The 22059-nt window shown below is 40.7% G+C and overlaps 2 protein-coding genes across 2 annotated transcripts; both read right to left on the bottom strand.

Annotated features, from left to right (window-relative positions):
- Window positions 1–500: 500 nt before the first annotated feature.
- Window positions 501–6059, bottom strand: LOC128984488 (uncharacterized). The gene has a single exon (XM_054403817.1). It carries the CDS (start codon window positions 6057–6059, stop codon window positions 501–503), a length of 5559 nt encoding a protein of 1852 aa, XP_054259792.1.
- Window positions 6060–16292: 10233 nt separating this feature from the next.
- LOC128984487 (uncharacterized) lies at window positions 16293–21851 on the bottom strand. Its single transcript, XM_054403815.1, has one exon. The coding sequence runs from the start codon at window positions 21849–21851 to the stop codon at window positions 16293–16295; it is 5559 nt and encodes a 1852-aa protein (XP_054259790.1).
- Window positions 21852–22059: the final 208 nt, after the last annotated feature.

The raw sequence follows: 22059 nt of genomic DNA, 5'->3' as shown, positions 1-22059 counted from the left end.
AAAAAATATATATCTATGAACTAATGTTTGTTTCCCTGTCAGTTAGCCATAAAGTGTATGGCATATCCAGTTCCGCCACGGGGAGGCCAGGAAACGTCGAAACCATTTTATTTACAGTTATATAGATAAACAGTAATAGTATTTCAATTAAAAAGATGGTAGTAAATATTTATAAATATAGTAATGGGAATCAATTATGTAATGTTTGTTTCCTTGTCAGTTAGCCACAAACTGTATGGCATATCCAGTTCCGCCACGGGGAGGCCGGGAAACGTCGGAACCACAAACAGTAACACAAAACACACAAAAACACACGAAACACACAAAAACACAAGAAACACACAAAAACACACGAAACACACAAAACACACAATAACAAACTAAAGGTCGGGGACTTTTGTTAAGGCAGACCCCTTGTCGTACTGCCGTGGATGTCAAATCACGACGGGGAGTTTTGTTAAAGCAGATCCCCTAGCCTACTGCTTAGGTCAAAGTAGGAATTAACGAAGGAGCTCGTCGTATACAATGTTCTTTGCATAGGCAACTCCTTCGTGGACCCTGTCAGGATGGACCAGAACAACGATGTCGTCAGGATGTCTGACTCTACTGAGAAGGACGTACAGTTGACCATGCGTGAAACAGTCACTGCGAAGATCGACTCCGACACGATCAATCGTCTGGCCCTGGCTTTTGTGGCCAGTCATGGAATAGGCCAGCATGAGAGGAAACTGGAGACGGCGGACGCGAAGCGGAGACCCCTCGACAAACGGGAAAACGAATTGAATCCGGGGAATACAAATCGAATCGCGTTGTCCAGGAAGTCGCACCGTGATCAGACGAGGTCTAATAGCGGTCACGATCACTTTGGTGCCGTTTACGAGTCCGCTGTCAATGTTCAGGTTCCTCATGACGAGACACACGGAGCCAATCTTGAGTCGCAGGACATGGTCTGGCACGCCCTTGCCAGTAGCCTGGTTCAACAAGTGAACGTCCACATCCATACCGTCGTCGTGCTCCTTGTCCACGGAATCAGCACTTCTCAACTCATGAACGAAGCCGTCAGTCAGATTAAGAACGGCGTTGTTGATCTGCTGGACATTGGTGTTCATGGTTGAAAGAATAGCCCGGCCTGCGATTCTATCTGTATGGCTCAGGTCACAAACGGGGAATACAAAGTCAACTAAATCGTGAAGTGATGTCACATATCTAATACCGCTCAAAGGAATCAGACTTGAGCAGCCACGGCCTTCTTCAAAATCTACAGATCTAATTGTTCCATTGCCTACTTTTAGGAGAAACTCGGAGTACGCAGTGGAGCCAGAAGTTCTGTGAGGGGTGGACAGGGAAAAGATTTTGAAGCTTGACCACAGAGATGACGCACACAGTGACACACAAGCAATGTCTGCTGGAGTACGAGCTTTAGCTACAACTGGTGCGATCTGACGGAAATCTCCGCAGCAGAGGAAGATCTTGTTCCCAAATGGCTCAGGTGAATTCATGAGGTCACGCAGAGATCTGTCGATGATTTCAAAAATGTACCGGTGAGCCATCGGGGCCTCATCAAAAACTATGAGCTGGGCTGCTCTGATGAGTTCTGCACGCTGAGATCCGTTGGTCAAGTTCCAATACCCAGTGCCATCGCCGAGATCAAGTGGCAGCCTAAACATACTGTGTGCTGTCGTGCCACCAGGCAGACTACCAGCAGCAATGCCGGAGCTAGCGACAGCAATAGCAACCCTGTTAAGACTACGAACGTATGCGAGGATCACATGAATTAAGAAGGTCTTGCCGTAGCCACCAGGTCCGTCGAGGAAGATAAGTTTTATGGACCGACTACCAACCTGGCCATGTAATATCGATCTTACATAATCAAACACCACTCTCTGGTCGTTGGAAAGCTTTGGTTCCCACTCATCTACCAGTGATCTCTGTTGATTCTCACCGTAGATGAGTAGTTCCCTACCCAATTCGGTCGTGTCGTCATCTACAATGGGCAGACCGTGGTCGGCCAAGCAGGATCCCTGACGGCGAAGACTTCGATCGATTTCAATCAGACCCAGCTTGAAAGCAACGTCGTGATCAAGAGGATTCCGCTCCAAATGGTCCTCACACAATGTATCCCGGAAAGCATCCCACAAGAGGGCCGCGGGAGCTCCCATGTTACAAAGTAGAACAAAGAAAGAGCGGAGCCTCGGGCCGACCATAAATCGAGCAGCTTCCTTCAGTGCCTGGTGGTACTCGTCCTCATCTTCAACCAAACCGAGGGTGCGTGCTACTTGTTGGAATGTAGTGCAACCATCACCACCTCGAGCGAGCAGATCGGCGTAACCACGGCATGGTATTATCATGAGCAACAGCCGAAGAAAATATTGCTCACTCCTGTTTGGTGAAACCCAGAAGAGTCGACAGATCTTTTGGCCACGTTTTCTGGAAGTTAAGAAGTGCTTACCGTCTGGATGTTCGTAAACCTCAGCACTACTTGGACGTTTGCTGTGAACAATGTATTGTTCAAAAAAACACTGGTACGTCAAATTGTCAAACATTGGGTCACGAGGCCTATTGAAATAAAAGATCAAGTCAGAGGTAGCTCCAGAAGTGGCGTGTGTCAAGTTGTTAGGTCGAAAACACACATTCTGTTTTCCCTCTAGATGAACAGGGAGACATTCAACGGTGGGCTCAGACTTTGATATTGGGAAATCCAAGAGACGCCAGCATGCATCACTGGCTCCCACCATACGCTTAGTCACATAGTGCTCGACTTCATCGTCTTGTTTACTCAAAGGAGTAACTTTGACGTTCTGAAGCGAGCCACCCTTCATTAGATATTTAAATAGATACTTAATCACTCGTCGAGTGGAAGCTACCTCTAAGTTGATGTGTGCCTCATATTTTAGAAGCAATGCTGAGTTATACGGTACAACCCAGCCGTCATGCACAGGAATCGATCTGTTCCTTGACGTTATACTCCCTTCATTATTGTAATCACGCCGATATTGTACAAACCCTCTTTCATCTACGTGGGTTGTTTCACAGGGAGGCTTAGGGAAGAATTTCGTACAGCTACCTTTGTCAGAGTCCCAGCAAGGGAAGTCGGTTCTGTGATCCGTGCCACAAGGACCATGAACCATATGTCTCAGAACCAACGCCCTTAATCTGCCACCTGCCTCTTCCTTCGACGGGATATCAGCTCGAATGATGGAGTCTATGTCTGCTGCCTGAACAGGTCCATCGCCTTCGATTTTGAACACGATGTGGGCATGTGGAAGGCCCCGCATCTGCATTTCGATAACGTGGACTATGTACACAGAACGACCGAACATAGCTCCGCTACGTAGATCCCGAAGAAGTTCCAGGAGCTTAATGTAAAAGACCCTGCAGGCTGTACTGGGATCACTACGACCACTGCCTCGAGGACAAGCCCTTTTGTTTTCCTCCCAAGTCGCACTGTAGGTAAATGTAAGGAAAAACGTAGGAAAGCCGAGACGAGAAACTAAGGCCATAGCATTCTCGTAACGCAATTTCATATACCTCGGCCCCCCTGTGAACGAACTTGGGAGGTAAACTTTGCCAGCTTGTATCCCACCCTCCCCCTGAACAGTTTCATCATTAGCAATGTCGTTCAAAACCTGACGTCCTGCTTGATGTCCACCTCGAGTAACCGTCTCAACTTCATCCAACGGTCCTATCCGCATGGCATTTTCAACTGATTTAGTCTGCGTAAACTTTATATAGTTAAGCCTTTCTTCCTCGTATCTTGCATACATCTCGACCTGCCAAGCTTGAGACAGTCGGCCGAGATGCGAAAACCGAGGATCGGATAGTAGGAGGCAACGCGAATAATCATATTGCGACAATTTCTTATTAAAGTTGTCCAAGCGTCCTATGTGCCAGCCTAAAGTGCCATGGGGATAGAGCAGAGGATATTGAAATGGCTCCATAAGGGGACTGAACAGATTTATGGAACTGGGCCTACCAGAGCCAACTTTCCAAATCGTAAGCTTACGGGGCTCGTAAACAGTTTCCTCAGTGCTTAGAACAGCGTGTACCTCAACACCTGTTTGCCTGTCGCCTAGAATAGGGCCATGGGTAGCTCTACTTGTTACTTGGAAGTCCAAGTGAGCGTTGACTGCAGGTTCACTACCTAAACGCCGATAGTGAACAATGTACGGATTTTCCTGTGACAAAAATCGCGTAATTAAGTCAATTATGCCACCGTCGAGAGATCTACCCAAGGCAATATTCCGACGTTCTTCACCGTCATCGATGTACATGCGAGAACGATTTACAAACTGAACGTCCCCAGCCTTAGTAGTAAACTTTTGACCAGAGTCGGACAGATTGTAAACCTGGTGGTACATTCTCCCTTCAATTTTGAAAAATGAAAGACCACTTGGATGCCTGTACCCACCAGATAGTTCTAATGCACAAAACGCAAACATGTCGTTGTAAGCACGAGCCCTATCGAGAAAACGGCGATCTGAGTAGAACGATTCCTGAAGAGGCTGTAGATTAAGAACGTTGTTTGCCCCTTGACCACAACACCACTTCTTTCTACCCTTTTCCTCTTCAAATAGTCGAGCACCACAGTAAGAACACTTGAAAATACTATCATCCCAAAGGCTAATTTTGTTGAGATTAAAAGCAGGAATATTGTTCAGCAACTCCCCCTCCCAAGAACCCATTGGACCGTGATGAAAAATATGTCTAGCAAGTGCTGCTGGCAAATGACGAAGCTCAGAAAGCATAGGATTTTTCAGACGGAAAATGGCTACCCTTTGCCGAGAGGCGTCTGGATTCTTTTGACTGTATCTTCCAACAGCTTCCCTATTTACCTCGGGATGAGTTTGGCTGTAGCGCCCTACAGCCTCCCTATTCACTTCAGGATGAGTTTGGCTGTAGCGCCCTACAGCCTCCCTATTCACTTCTGGATGAGATTGGCTGTAGCGCCCTACAGCCTCCCTATTCACTTCTGGATGAGATTGGCTGTATATACGGACAGCCTCCCTATGAGAATCAGGGTGGGTTTCTCGGTGACGGCGAGCATCGTCTACATTTTTGTCCGGGTGATTATCCGTATATTTCTTCTTTGCGGCAGCAATTTGTTCGTCCTTAGTCGTGTTTAAAACTTTAGGACGCCCACGTTTCAATTTTTTTGGCCTTCCGGGTCCTTTTCGGGGAGTTTCGAGATTGGGGAGGGATTTAAACTTTCTCAAAGGAGAAATCACTACAACTGGATATAGGGTATTCAATTTTGGATCTTGGAGGAAATCAGGACTGGGGCACTGTGAAAGTGATTCGTTGATAGAATCGTTAAGAATTAGAAATTCAGGGCTAGGACAATGTGGGGTAGGAGTAAAATTCAAACTGGGGAGTGGTGTGATAACAGGGTTGAACACAAAGTCAAGCGAAGCGGATGCGACATGGCTATCGAATTTCAATTGTGTTATCGAATATTGATGTGCATTGGCTTCATACACTACGTTACATAGCAGTAGGGACGCTAAAGATATGTAGCTATCACACGCAAACAGTCGAGCCAAGTTGTTGCCCCTGATACTGATGTCATGCTGACGATGTTCATTTACTGCATGTGGATCAAACAAAAAGTATTTATCTTGGCTGTGCCAAAAGCCAACAGTCACGTTCAACCCAGTAAATAAAAACCCGACATTCACAGTAGCTCCTACAAACAATAGCTCTAACTCACAGGCGAGCTCTGCGATGCTATCATCTAATAAATCACGAGTTACTGGGTACAAAGCATCATATACATAAGAAATATCAACACGAACTTCATTTCCAGCAACCGTAAACTCGTGTGGAATTTCATCAGGGAACAAAAACCTATTGCCACCAACACAACCCTCATTACGTAATGACCTATACAATGCATCACCACTTAAGAGTATGGAATCAATGGCAAAAGTAGAGAATTCTTTCCCCAGAGACTTCCAAGCGATGGCACAGGCTGAGTTTGCCACACATTGGGCGTTTCTGCTGTAAGTAAACCTCGAATCCCCTTGATGAAACGATCCACTGGCAACACAAGTATATGCCATGTTTATACTTAATAACTCCGGAATTTAACACGATAATTGAACTAAGAGACAAACTGTATAAACAACAATTAAACGCAGAAGTTTTGCGTCTAAGTAAAGCACTACAAAGAGTCCCTAAGCAGGTACAAAGTAACTAATAACACAACCAGTCTTAAAAAACCAAATTAACTTAGCGCCTACTAAACAAAAGGTAGGCTCAATAAAGATGTTACCTACTCAGGATTAAGCTAAAAAATCCCTGGGATTATACGGTGAAAAACTAAAAACCAAAACCACTTATACTGTACGGCACCAGCGACAAAAACAACTAAAAGCCGTTAGGGAATGTAAATATAAATGGTGGAAATAAAATTCAGGTACTCAAAAACTTAAGTACTCGATTTTCACCTGACAAGAAATGAGACCACTGACTACTAAATCTATAAATGGTGCCAGCTATACAAGCCAGCTACTCAAAAACTAAACCTACTAAATTATTAACTAACAACAAGAAATAAGACTACTGGCTACTAATTTTTGTAGTAGTCAGTAAACCAAAGTATAAATAAGAACTAATAAAACGATGGCAACACGTACTAGCTGACCAAAAAAACTTAAATCTACAGTAAAAACCACACAATATTTGATTTCTACTTCTATTTACTGTTAAACAACTAATCAACTCTCTAACAACAAGTTGTTCAAACAGTCAGTGAAAACTCCAAACTATAAAACAATAACTGACGGACGAAAAAAACCAATAAATTTCCAATAAAAACCACTCAGTAGTCTCAAATGCTACACAACAGCACTGAAGACTTAAATCCAACAAAAGTCAGCTAAACTTGAGAAAAACAAAGAATTTTCTAAAGCAAAGGAAGAACCAAGCAGGAGTATGAACCGACAAGGAACGTGGCTGAGCAAGAAATGAGACGTCGGCGTCGGGGTGAAAGTTACCCCTTCTACTACTACCATGGAGGGGGTTCTGACGTAGGCACTGACCCCCTCTCCTCCTCCTGTGAGAATGGATACGCGACAATATTGTTCAAATAGCAGTGTATATAGTTTAGTTTAAAAATTAAATCAGATCCCTCGTTATTGAAATTCTACTAGACAATTCGAAGTAATAATACTGCCCTAACCATCGGCAAGGTACCAAGCTATTATTTACCCGTAATAATGCGAAAGAAAATATTCCTACAACAGGCGGAAAGCATATAAAATATAAAGCTACACAGCATTTATTGCTAGTAGTAGCTGTCATAAAAGTATTTATCAGTATGAGCATTAAAAAATAATGTTATGCTAGTAAAATCTGCAGTATGTTTAGAAGTCTGTGTATAATCTACAGGATTCACCAATTTTAAATAACAGCCACAATAAAGCAATTTAGTCTTAATTTCATAACAATTGAACACATTAAAGTAATTTATTGTAACTTGTAACTAATAAGACTGTAATCTTTCTTCCAAATTTAAATGCTATTACTATGGTGTTTTTCAGAACCTAATAATTATTACATTATCATAAAGCAGCTGGCGTAAAATTACAACCGTTAATGAACTACGGCCGACATACAAAATAGTATAGGTAATACACGAGTACTTAATTAAGGTGCGAACACAAGAACTTAATAGTATATTACATAACAAGATTAGAAAGTGAGTCATTACATATTTTTAGACCATGTTTGAGGTGCGAGATTTATCGAGATTATAAATGGTCGAGAATATGTATAACCCAACTTTCACTAGTGCTTTGAACAATACAAAAAACTACAAACACTACACTACAAAGACTAATATTATTTTCTTAATTAAAACAGACATTGGATATTTCTTTATTTTAGGCGATGCCTTAAATGTCAAGTTAATATTTACTTTGGGTTTACAGTTTTGGTCGTTGAAAATTAAAATAGTTGACAAAACAATAACAAATCTTTGTTTGTTTACGTCGGTGAAATCCCAAAAAGATAGTCAACATTACTTTCGCACAGTAAACATTATTTTTCTGTAGTAAAGAATGTAATGATGGATTTTCACAGGTAATAAACTTACGACGAAAACAGGTCATTTCACATTAGTGTAGCGAAAACACATTTAAGACTGAGTGCGTAGTAAAAATTAAAACACCGTAACGACTTAATTTGACATTTACGAACGAAAAAAATGGAAAAGTTGTTTATTTCATATTATACTATTTTTGATTATTTGTTAATCAAGGGAAAACGTAACATTTTAAGAAGAATTTATTTTAGTGATAATCCAATCAGGCAAATATAAATTTATTTAGTGTGCATGTTAGCTGTGGTGGGGTTATTGCAACATATTTTATACTGTATTTTATAATTATGGAAATCGTAGATATATCGTAGGCCTTTGTTATTTAACCTCTCAAACACCAAGAAATATGCTCGGTCCCCTGGTACTTTGGGCTAACAGATGGATCTCTTTCCAAAAACTGTCAATGAAACGTTTACGTTTTTAAGTGCCTATAAGTTATTGTTCGGTGGTATATTTTTATGAATCATACTAAATGTAGTTTTACTCTACTGTAATGTATTTACGTTATTAGTAAATATGCAATCCGGAATTATACACCCCAAAACGTTTTTTATGAGCTTTTTTAAGTTTCATCGTAAATTAAATTTCAGGAACCTAGATTGTCATACCCTATGTATATATTTTTAAGATTAGATTGCTGGGGAAATTATATAAATCAGTTCAGAAGATTCAAGACGACTAAAGTTGGAGCCCAAGTAATTGTCCAAAAAACACATAGATAAACGTCCATGAAGTTTTTACAGTAGTTTTACATTAATGAATCACAGTACAGTAGGTATACAACCTATTTTTGGTCCGAAAAAGCGTACATGTTTGTCGGGGAGATGGTGTAAGAATTATTTAGGATAAGTCAATCGCTCTTAATTTACCCAGATTGGAAGGTGGGGAAGATCTCTTACCGTTTTTAATTTATAACCGTTTAAAAAATGTGTTTTGTCGTTTTTAATTGTCCGCAATTTTTTATTGTTGGGGGAGTAGAAATTTGAAAATGTCACTTTTGAAAATTTTCTGGATTATTCAAAATAACGTTCAACATCTTCTTCAACCCAGCCCCCCTAGGGTGGTAAGGGGGATTGTTGGAAATATCCTCGGAGAAAATATGCTCCTGAGTAAAATAATACAATAATAAGAAGTTTGTAAAATACTAAACACTACAGTCTTATGTGGTTTTCAGATGTCCCCCATCTTGAATTTCGGGTTTGGGGGGTTAGGACGTGAAAATGGGGCTTATGAAAATTGTAAGGGTTATTTTTTGGTAACGTTGTACTCTATTGTAAAATTTTAATTCTTTAGCACGATTCAAAACTTGTTATATCCGCATACCAAAGTCGGCCACTTTCAAGGTTATTCCCTAGAAGAATAACAAAGGGGGGGATTCCATATTTCAGAGGGGAAGTTTAATATTATAAAATGTCACTTTTCGAAAAAGGTGCAAGACCTACAATCGTGCCAAATCTCAGATCCCCAGCTAATCTAAAAGTGGGGCTATGCACCTGTAAGAATAACATGGGGGGGGGGGTAATTCAACATTTGGGGGGGGGTTACTATTTTCAAACGTCACTCTTTGGAAATGAACAATATTTGCAAAAAAAATTGCTGAGGTATAAAAAAGTAGCGAAAACCATAAGAAATTTGAACGAAATTTACTGTTTTTGAAAGAAAGGGTGTTTTTTAAGAGTGAAGGGTTGTTCGGAAAACGCCTAACAGTGTTTTGTAGAAAATGTAATTCCTGACATTGAAATTTCTTTCAAATCTGTTCTAACTCTTACAGTTTTTTAGTTATAGCTGTAAAAAAACGTGTTTTGTCGTTTTTAGATGTCCGCCAACTTGAATTTTTTGTGGCGTTAAAATTTGAAAATGGGGATTTGGCAGTCTACACCCTATTCAAATTTCAAGTCTCTAGCACCTGTCTAAACGATTCAGTTGAGCATACCAAAGTCAATATTTCAATCTTATCCTTCATAAGAAAAACATGGGGCTCGTAAAAGTGGTAAAACCATTCAAATTTTGGCATTAAACCTAAGTTTTCGGGGTCAAGGAGACAAGTTACGAAAAATCATGTAAAAGGTGAAATTTTAAGAAAACTAAGGAGAACACGAAGCATTAATAGTATTTGCAAAAAAAAATACTAAGGAGAAAATAGCGAAAACCGAAAACCATTTAAAGAAATTTACCAAATTTTTAAAGTAGGGCGTTTTTTGGGGGCAAAGGGGTGAGATTTTCGAAAAATGCCTAAGAGTATTTAGTAGAACATGTAATTCCTGTCCATGCAAATTCTTTCAAATCCTTTCCAGCTCTTACCGTTTTTCAGCTGTAGCAGTGTTTTGTGGTATTTAGGGGTCCGCCATTTTAGATTATGAGGAAGGGTTAAAATTAGAATTTGAGATTTCTTTTTAAGATCCCATACCACAATACTACCAAATAGCATGTCTCTAGCACATTTCAAAGAGAATCAGATGAGCATTACAAAGTTTTAAAATTTAATATTTATTCTCCGTAAGAATAACATAAGAATTAAAAAAAAAACGCCTTTTTCGGTATTTTCTCAAATCCAACCTTTTGATTTTTTTTTAGGGGGGGGGGTGTTGAAATTTGAAAATGTCACTTTTGGCAATTTTCTGGGTGGTTTGGGACCAATACCTATGATTGTACGAAATTTCAGATCTCTAGCTATTCTAGAAGTGGATAGTGGGAATGTTCTTTCTACGGGGGGCAAGAATTTTTCCGGTAATTTTTTTTTCAGCGTTAAAAAACCAATGAAAATCAGGCAGTTGAAAGTATTTAATAGAAGGGTCGTTTGTGGTGAATATCAAACACGTCTTGACATGTTACAGTCCCGATGTGGAGTTGCTGCTCTTAAGATTGAAAATTTGCTAATTTACTGTAAAACTTATATTGAGTTCAATAAGTGTTGCAATAAAGTTATAATCTTTGGAGTAAGAGGGAGGCAAAAATATTACAAATAAAATTAGGCCCCTTCGGGGGCTGGATGGTTGGTTAAAATCATCATTGAAGGGAATGGGCCCCCTTCGGGGGCAAGCCACGCTATTGTAATAAAAACATTAAAAAATAAAAAATAGTATACTTTTATTATAAAAGTTAATATTATTGCCACTTGTACAGTTTCTGCAAGAGGGGTTATGGGGGTGGGTGACATAAACAACGACTTTCAACTTGGTTGTACTAAAAAAAAACTACCGTTTCACAACATTAAACCTACACAAATTAAAAATATCTAGAACGACGAGAAACAGTTTTACATGAGATTTGAGTTTTTTTTTAAAGGGGGGTGTTGTAGGTTCGGGGGTGTATAAGATGAGATTGGCCTCTTTTTTATTTTTCAAATGACTTACGACCATGAATAACTTACTAATTTTTACTGAGACCTTAATATGCTTAAAATACCATTTTATTGCTCGCATGCAAATTCTCTTTTTGATTAACATGGGGGATATTTTAAACCAAGGGGGGGGGTTTAAAATTAGACAATATCGATTTTAATTATATTTAAGGTAATTTGAACCGAATACCAACACCGCTAAAATTTCAATGTTCTATCGCTAAAATGAGTGTGTAAGTAGGCTTATTCCTAAATTCCAAGGACACAACTATCGAAATGGGGTTTTTTGAGGGGGTTGGAGTATAGATAGGTAAAAGGCACAATGGAACAAAATGTACACCATAAAATTTTGTATACAAAACATTTGTTTGTTTATATATAATCTTGCGTTTATATAATTTTTAATTGATGAGAATCTTTAAAATCGGGATTTTTTATTTTAACTAAAATTATCCCCCGAATTTGAGGGTTAAGTAGGGTGAGTAAAAATTCCGAAATCGGTTAAGGATGAACTTTAGGCATATTTAAAAACAAGTAATAGGTCAAACATACCCAAAACGGATTTTAACCTTCTCCAGGGCAGCCAACCCCCCAAAAAACAAGGAAAAATGGCTAAATTTCAAGTTTAAGCATGAATTTGGGGGTGAAGGAGTGAAGATGGAAAAAAATTTTAAAATACAAAGTTGTAGATCGTCAAAAGTAAAGATACGTAGGTGCTATCCGTTTCTTGATCAGACCTACGGTTGAGCCGCGACGGACGTTTGAACAAAAAAACATGATGAAAAATTCCAAAATTTTGTGTTTAGAGCGAAATATAGGGGGGAAGGGGTGGAGATAGAAAGAAACTTTATATTATAAAATTGTAGCTCGTTTAATTCTAAATACAGTAAGTGTGCTCCGTTTTTTGATTAGACCAACGGTTTAAGCACAATAAACGTTTAAAAAAAACGCCTTTTTCGGGATTTTCTAAAATCCACCCTCTTGAATTATTTTGGGAGGGTTGAAATTTGAAAATGTCACTTTTGGCAATTTTCTGGGTGATTTGGGACTAATACCTATAATTGTACGAAATTTCAGATCTCTAGCTATTCTAGAAGTCGGTAAACATTAGTATACCTGATCAGTGAGTGAGTGAGTGAGTTACACATCGGGCTGTATATTTAGTTAGACTCGCCTTTGGCTCGCTGGGGGCTCCGCCCCCAGGCCCCCTAGCTGTTAGTCGTCATTAGTAGATTAGAGTTAAGTTGTAACAAAGCAAGAAGTGAAACCGTCAATATTAAGTTATATAAGTTAACTTTGAGTAAGATAACTTCTAGCTTAAGGAACACCTCATAAAAAAATCATTTTTTAAGTTGCGGTAAGTGAGTATGTTAGTCAAGTATTTTTACAATTGAGTTTTTGGTCAAAGGAAGTAATAATATGAGGAGAGAAGGGTTCGTTATAGTAAAAATCGACATTAAAGTAATAACGATTTCATGAATTTATTAGAGGAGATTGATAAGTAAATAAGTTGATAATAGTAAAGTATTATATGAAGTAAATAGATTATAGTAGATATTCAAGTATATAATTACGAAAATAGATTAAGTAAGGTTTGTTTCCCTGTCGGTTAGCCATAAACTTTATGGCATATCCAGTTCCGCCACGAGGAGGCCAGGAAACGTCGGAACCATATTTGCAATTATTTGAATATGTACAAGTTAGTAAACTTTTGTACAAGATAAGTAAATTTATATTGATGTTCATTGATAGGTTAATAAGTTGATAATAGTAAAGTATTATATGATGTGAATAGATTATATTAGATATTCATGTATATATGATGTAAATAGAAAATAGATTATAGTAGATATTCATGACGTATATATTTATGAAAATAGATTAAGTAATGTTTGTTTCCCTGTCAGTTAGCCACAAACTGTATGGCATATCCAGTTCCGCCACGAGGAGGCCAGGAAACGTTGGAACCATATTTACAATTACTTACAAATGTACAAATTAGAGAACTGTTGTATAAGATGAGTAGATTGATTAGTATGTCGATTGATAAGTGAATAAGTTGATAATAGTAAAGTATCATATGAATTAAATAGATTATAGTAGATATTCATGTATATATTTATGAAAATAGATCAAGTAATGTTTGTTTCCCTGTCGGTTAGCCATACAATTTATGGCATATCCAGTTCCGCCACGGGGAGGCCAGGAAACGTCGGAACCATATTTACAATTATTTACAAATGTACAAGTTAGTAAACTTTACTAACTACTTTATACAACAACGGGGACTTTTGATAAGGCAGGCCCCCTATCGTACTGCCGATGTTGTCAAGTCACAACGGGGAGTTTTGATTAAGCAGATCCCCTAGCCTACTGCTAATGTCAAATCAGGTTTAGAGAAGGAGATCGCCATACACGATGTTCTTTGCGTATGCGATTCCATCTCGGACACGTTCGGGGTGTACGAGAACAACAATATGGTCTGGATGTCTGACCCTACTGAGCAAGACGTATAGTTGCCCGTGCGTGAAGCAATCGGTCCGTAAATCAACACCGACTGAATCTATTGTCTGACCTTGGCTCTTGTGTCCGGTCATGCAATAGGCCAACATCAGTGGGAACTGACGTCGACGAAAGTACGAAACATTAATAATATTTGAAGAAAAAAATTTTTATGTACGAAAAATTATCAAAAACCGTTAAAAATTTGAAGAAAATTTACCAAAATTTGAAAGTAGGGCGTTTTTTTTAGGTGAAGGAGTGCGATTTTCTAAAAACGCGTAATAGTGTCTTGTAGGAAATTTAATTCCTGTTCATGAAGATTCTTTCAAATTTTTGCTAGCTATTACCGTTTTTTAGTTATAGTCGGTATTAAAAACCGTGTTTTTTCGTTTTTATACGTCTACCATTTTGGATTTTTTTGGGGGTTAAAATTTTTAAAAGGCATTTTTGCAAATTCCACCATTAACGGATGATCCCATACTGCAATACTACAAAAATTTAAAGTCTTTAGAACGTTTCTAAACTAATCAGATGAGCATACCAAAGTATTAAAATTACATAGCTATTCTCCATAAGGATAACATGGGGCTGGTAAAACCGGTAAAAACCAATCAAATTTTCACATTAAAATTAAGTTTTTGGGGGTCAAGGAGTAAAGTTACGAAAATACATGTAAAGGGTGAAATGTAAAGTAAACTAAGGAGAATACGAAACATTAATAATATTTGCAAAAAATAATTATTTAGGTACGAAAACATAGCAAAAACCGATAAAAATTTGAAAAAAATTTACAAAATTTTGAAAGTAGGGCGTTTTTTGAAGCTTAAGGAGTGCGATTTTCTGAAAACGCCTAAGAGGGTTTTGTAGAAAATTTAATTCCTGTTCCTGGATATACTGTCAAATCTTTTCTAGCTCTTACCGTTTTCGAGCTACATCCGGTTGAAAAAAAAGTGTTTTTTCGTTTTCAGAGGTCCGCCGTTTTGGATTTTTGGGTGGGTTAAAATTTGAAAATGGGACTTTTGCATATTCCACCGGTAATGTAAGATCTTTTACTACAATACTACGCAAATTTGAAGTCTCTAGCACGTTTCTAAGTGGTTCAGATGGGAACACGAAAGTCGGCCATTTTTAATGTTATTCCCCATAAGAATAACATGGGGGGGGGGAATTCGAATTTTCGGGGGGGTTAAAATTTGAAAATGCGACTTTTTGGAATTTTATGGGTGGTTTGGGCACTAGACCTACAACCACCGAAAATTTCAAGTCTCTAGCTCATCTAGAAGTGGTCTAGAATTTGTATCCCCAGTCAGTTACACATCGGATTGTATAGTATTTAGACTCGCCTTTGGCTCGCTGGGGGCTCCGCCCCCAGGCCCCCTACATTAGAGGAGGTTGGCAAGTTAATTTCAAGCTCCACCTTAACGAACCCCTTATAAAAAATCATTCTTAAGGCTGATAAAAAAAGATTAGTAGATAAGAGTTTAGTTGTAACAAAGCAGGAATATTTATAAATTAAAATCGATTAAGTAATGTTTGTTTCCCTGTCGGTTAGCCATAAACTGTATGGTATATCCAGTTCCGCAACGGGGAGGCCAGGAAAAGTCGGAACTATATTTTATAATTATCGATATAGTAAATGAAGTAAATTGTTTATATAGTTAATGAAGAATTGTGATATTATTGACGAAAGTAACATTGGTTGAAATTGAAAGTTTTGGTATATTAAGTTAGAAGATGGTAGTAAAAATGTATATGTATTAATAGAAGAATATTAATAATACCATAGATAAATCATAGCTTAGTCTATGATAATACTGTGGGGTAGTGGATTGGCAGTAGTTTATGTATAAAAAAATATATATCTATGAACTAATGTTTGTTTCCCTGTCAGTTAGCCATAAAGTGTATGGCATATCCAGTTCCGCCACGGGGAGGCCAGGAAACGTCGAAACCATTTTATTTACAGTTATATAGATAAACAGTAATAGTATTTCAATTAAAAAGATGGTAGTAAATATTTATAAATATAGTAATGGGAATCAATTATGTAATGTTTGTTTCCTTGTCAGTTAGCCACAAACTGTATGGCATATCCAGTTCCGCCACGGGGAGGCCGGGAAACGTCGGAACCACAAACAGTAACACAAAACACACAAAAACACACGAAACACACAAAAACACAAGAAACACACAAAAACACACGAAACACACAAAACACACAATAACAAACTAAAGGTCGGGGACTTTTGTTAAGGCAGACCCCTTGTCGTACTGCCGTGGATGTCAAATCACGACGGGGAGTTTTGTTAAAGCAGATCCCCTAGCCTACTGCTTAGGTCAAAGTAGGAATTAACGAAGGAGCTCGTCGTATACAATGTTCTTTGCATAGGCAACTCCTTCGTGGACCCTGTCAGGATGGACCAGAACAACGATGTCGTCAGGATGTCTGACTCTACTGAGAAGGACGTACAGTTGACCATGCGTGAAACAGTCACTGCGAAGATCGACTCCGACACGATCAATCGTCTGGCCCTGGCTTTTGTGGCCAGTCATGGAATAGGCCAGCATGAGAGGAAACTGGAGACGGCGGACGCGAAGCGGAGACCCCTCGACAAACGGGAAAACGAATTGAATCCGGGGAATACAAATCGAATCGCGTTGTCCAGGAAGTCGCACCGTGATCAGACGAGGTCTAATAGCGGTCACGATCACTTTGGTGCCGTTTACGAGTCCGCTGTCAATGTTCAGGTTCCTCATGACGAGACACACGGAGCCAATCTTGAGTCGCAGGACATGGTCTGGCACGCCCTTGCCAGTAGCCTGGTTCAACAAGTGAACGTCCACATCCATACCGTCGTCGTGCTCCTTGTCCACGGAATCAGCACTTCTCAACTCATGAACGAAGCCGTCAGTCAGATTAAGAACGGCGTTGTTGATCTGCTGGACATTGGTGTTCATGGTTGAAAGAATAGCCCGGCCTGCGATTCTATCTGTATGGCTCAGGTCACAAACGGGGAATACAAAGTCAACTAAATCGTGAAGTGATGTCACATATCTAATACCGCTCAAAGGAATCAGACTTGAGCAGCCACGGCCTTCTTCAAAATCTACAGATCTAATTGTTCCATTGCCTACTTTTAGGAGAAACTCGGAGTACGCAGTGGAGCCAGAAGTTCTGTGAGGGGTGGACAGGGAAAAGATTTTGAAGCTTGACCACAGAGATGACGCACACAGTGACACACAAGCAATGTCTGCTGGAGTACGAGCTTTAGCTACAACTGGTGCGATCTGACGGAAATCTCCGCAGCAGAGGAAGATCTTGTTCCCAAATGGCTCAGGTGAATTCATGAGGTCACGCAGAGATCTGTCGATGATTTCAAAAATGTACCGGTGAGCCATCGGGGCCTCATCAAAAACTATGAGCTGGGCTGCTCTGATGAGTTCTGCACGCTGAGATCCGTTGGTCAAGTTCCAATACCCAGTGCCATCGCCGAGATCAAGTGGCAGCCTAAACATACTGTGTGCTGTCGTGCCACCAGGCAGACTACCAGCAGCAATGCCGGAGCTAGCGACAGCAATAGCAACCCTGTTAAGACTACGAACGTATGCGAGGATCACATGAATTAAGAAGGTCTTGCCGTAGCCACCAGGTCCGTCGAGGAAGATAAGTTTTATGGACCGACTACCAACCTGGCCATGTAATATCGATCTTACATAATCAAACACCACTCTCTGGTCGTTGGAAAGCTTTGGTTCCCACTCATCTACCAGTGATCTCTGTTGATTCTCACCGTAGATGAGTAGTTCCCTACCCAATTCGGTCGTGTCGTCATCTACAATGGGCAGACCGTGGTCGGCCAAGCAGGATCCCTGACGGCGAAGACTTCGATCGATTTCAATCAGACCCAGCTTGAAAGCAACGTCGTGATCAAGAGGATTCCGCTCCAAATGGTCCTCACACAATGTATCCCGGAAAGCATCCCACAAGAGGGCCGCGGGAGCTCCCATGTTACAAAGTAGAACAAAGAAAGAGCGGAGCCTCGGGCCGACCATAAATCGAGCAGCTTCCTTCAGTGCCTGGTGGTACTCGTCCTCATCTTCAACCAAACCGAGGGTGCGTGCTACTTGTTGGAATGTAGTGCAACCATCACCACCTCGAGCGAGCAGATCGGCGTAACCACGGCATGGTATTATCATGAGCAACAGCCGAAGAAAATATTGCTCACTCCTGTTTGGTGAAACCCAGAAGAGTCGACAGATCTTTTGGCCACGTTTTCTGGAAGTTAAGAAGTGCTTACCGTCTGGATGTTCGTAAACCTCAGCACTACTTGGACGTTTGCTGTGAACAATGTATTGTTCAAAAAAACACTGGTACGTCAAATTGTCAAACATTGGGTCACGAGGCCTATTGAAATAAAAGATCAAGTCAGAGGTAGCTCCAGAAGTGGCGTGTGTCAAGTTGTTAGGTCGAAAACACACATTCTGTTTTCCCTCTAGATGAACAGGGAGACATTCAACGGTGGGCTCAGACTTTGATATTGGGAAATCCAAGAGACGCCAGCATGCATCACTGGCTCCCACCATACGCTTAGTCACATAGTGCTCGACTTCATCGTCTTGTTTACTCAAAGGAGTAACTTTGACGTTCTGAAGCGAGCCACCCTTCATTAGATATTTAAATAGATACTTAATCACTCGTCGAGTGGAAGCTACCTCTAAGTTGATGTGTGCCTCATATTTTAGAAGCAATGCTGAGTTATACGGTACAACCCAGCCGTCATGCACAGGAATCGATCTGTTCCTTGACGTTATACTCCCTTCATTATTGTAATCACGCCGATATTGTACAAACCCTCTTTCATCTACGTGGGTTGTTTCACAGGGAGGCTTAGGGAAGAATTTCGTACAGCTACCTTTGTCAGAGTCCCAGCAAGGGAAGTCGGTTCTGTGATCCGTGCCACAAGGACCATGAACCATATGTCTCAGAACCAACGCCCTTAATCTGCCACCTGCCTCTTCCTTCGACGGGATATCAGCTCGAATGATGGAGTCTATGTCTGCTGCCTGAACAGGTCCATCGCCTTCGATTTTGAACACGATGTGGGCATGTGGAAGGCCCCGCATCTGCATTTCGATAACGTGGACTATGTACACAGAACGACCGAACATAGCTCCGCTACGTAGATCCCGAAGAAGTTCCAGGAGCTTAATGTAAAAGACCCTGCAGGCTGTACTGGGATCACTACGACCACTGCCTCGAGGACAAGCCCTTTTGTTTTCCTCCCAAGTCGCACTGTAGGTAAATGTAAGGAAAAACGTAGGAAAGCCGAGACGAGAAACTAAGGCCATAGCATTCTCGTAACGCAATTTCATATACCTCGGCCCCCCTGTGAACGAACTTGGGAGGTAAACTTTGCCAGCTTGTATCCCACCCTCCCCCTGAACAGTTTCATCATTAGCAATGTCGTTCAAAACCTGACGTCCTGCTTGATGTCCACCTCGAGTAACCGTCTCAACTTCATCCAACGGTCCTATCCGCATGGCATTTTCAACTGATTTAGTCTGCGTAAACTTTATATAGTTAAGCCTTTCTTCCTCGTATCTTGCATACATCTCGACCTGCCAAGCTTGAGACAGTCGGCCGAGATGCGAAAACCGAGGATCGGATAGTAGGAGGCAACGCGAATAATCATATTGCGACAATTTCTTATTAAAGTTGTCCAAGCGTCCTATGTGCCAGCCTAAAGTGCCATGGGGATAGAGCAGAGGATATTGAAATGGCTCCATAAGGGGACTGAACAGATTTATGGAACTGGGCCTACCAGAGCCAACTTTCCAAATCGTAAGCTTACGGGGCTCGTAAACAGTTTCCTCAGTGCTTAGAACAGCGTGTACCTCAACACCTGTTTGCCTGTCGCCTAGAATAGGGCCATGGGTAGCTCTACTTGTTACTTGGAAGTCCAAGTGAGCGTTGACTGCAGGTTCACTACCTAAACGCCGATAGTGAACAATGTACGGATTTTCCTGTGACAAAAATCGCGTAATTAAGTCAATTATGCCACCGTCGAGAGATCTACCCAAGGCAATATTCCGACGTTCTTCACCGTCATCGATGTACATGCGAGAACGATTTACAAACTGAACGTCCCCAGCCTTAGTAGTAAACTTTTGACCAGAGTCGGACAGATTGTAAACCTGGTGGTACATTCTCCCTTCAATTTTGAAAAATGAAAGACCACTTGGATGCCTGTACCCACCAGATAGTTCTAATGCACAAAACGCAAACATGTCGTTGTAAGCACGAGCCCTATCGAGAAAACGGCGATCTGAGTAGAACGATTCCTGAAGAGGCTGTAGATTAAGAACGTTGTTTGCCCCTTGACCACAACACCACTTCTTTCTACCCTTTTCCTCTTCAAATAGTCGAGCACCACAGTAAGAACACTTGAAAATACTATCATCCCAAAGGCTAATTTTGTTGAGATTAAAAGCAGGAATATTGTTCAGCAACTCCCCCTCCCAAGAACCCATTGGACCGTGATGAAAAATATGTCTAGCAAGTGCTGCTGGCAAATGACGAAGCTCAGAAAGCATAGGATTTTTCAGACGGAAAATGGCTACCCTTTGCCGAGAGGCGTCTGGATTCTTTTGACTGTATCTTCCAACAGCTTCCCTATTTACCTCGGGATGAGTTTGGCTGTAGCGCCCTACAGCCTCCCTATTCACTTCAGGATGAGTTTGGCTGTAGCGCCCTACAGCCTCCCTATTCACTTCTGGATGAGATTGGCTGTAGCGCCCTACAGCCTCCCTATTCACTTCTGGATGAGATTGGCTGTATATACGGACAGCCTCCCTATGAGAATCAGGGTGGGTTTCTCGGTGACGGCGAGCATCGTCTACATTTTTGTCCGGGTGATTATCCGTATATTTCTTCTTTGCGGCAGCAATTTGTTCGTCCTTAGTCGTGTTTAAAACTTTAGGACGCCCACGTTTCAATTTTTTTGGCCTTCCGGGTCCTTTTCGGGGAGTTTCGAGATTGGGGAGGGATTTAAACTTTCTCAAAGGAGAAATCACTACAACTGGATATAGGGTATTCAATTTTGGATCTTGGAGGAAATCAGGACTGGGGCACTGTGAAAGTGATTCGTTGATAGAATCGTTAAGAATTAGAAATTCAGGGCTAGGACAATGTGGGGTAGGAGTAAAATTCAAACTGGGGAGTGGTGTGATAACAGGGTTGAACACAAAGTCAAGCGAAGCGGATGCGACATGGCTATCGAATTTCAATTGTGTTATCGAATATTGATGTGCATTGGCTTCATACACTACGTTACATAGCAGTAGGGACGCTAAAGATATGTAGCTATCACACGCAAACAGTCGAGCCAAGTTGTTGCCCCTGATACTGATGTCATGCTGACGATGTTCATTTACTGCATGTGGATCAAACAAAAAGTATTTATCTTGGCTGTGCCAAAAGCCAACAGTCACGTTCAACCCAGTAAATAAAAACCCGACATTCACAGTAGCTCCTACAAACAATAGCTCTAACTCACAGGCGAGCTCTGCGATGCTATCATCTAATAAATCACGAGTTACTGGGTACAAAGCATCATATACATAAGAAATATCAACACGAACTTCATTTCCAGCAACCGTAAACTCGTGTGGAATTTCATCAGGGAACAAAAACCTATTGCCACCAACACAACCCTCATTACGTAATGACCTATACAATGCATCACCACTTAAGAGTATGGAATCAATGGCAAAAGTAGAGAATTCTTTCCCCAGAGACTTCCAAGCGATGGCACAGGCTGAGTTTGCCACACATTGGGCGTTTCTGCTGTAAGTAAACCTCGAATCCCCTTGATGAAACGATCCACTGGCAACACAAGTATATGCCATGTTTATACTTAATAACTCCGGAATTTAACACGATAATTGAACTAAGAGACAAACTGTATAAACAACAATTAAACGCAGAAGTTTTGCGTCTAAGTAAAGCACTACAAAGAGTCCCTAAGCAGGTACAAAGTAACTAATAACACAACCAGTCTTAAAAAACCAAATTAACTTAGCCTACTAAACAAAAGGTAGGCTCAATAAAGATGTT

This window comes from Macrosteles quadrilineatus, unplaced genomic scaffold (assembly GCF_028750875.1).
Source record: "Macrosteles quadrilineatus isolate MER2022 unplaced genomic scaffold, UCM_ALF_1.0 Scaffold_2__2_contigs__length_208266976, whole genome shotgun sequence".
Lineage (NCBI taxonomy): Eukaryota > Metazoa > Arthropoda > Insecta > Hemiptera > Cicadellidae > Macrosteles > Macrosteles quadrilineatus.
The sequence above is the reverse complement of the archived record's forward strand: the minus strand, read 5'-3'. Positions and strand labels throughout refer to the sequence as shown.

Coding starts and splice junctions, on each gene's coding strand:
- LOC128984487 (XM_054403815.1), bottom strand. CDS start 21,851: ATGGCATATACTTGTGTTGCCAGTGGATCGTTTCATCAAGGGGATTCG.
- LOC128984488 (XM_054403817.1), bottom strand. CDS start 6,059: ATGGCATATACTTGTGTTGCCAGTGGATCGTTTCATCAAGGGGATTCG.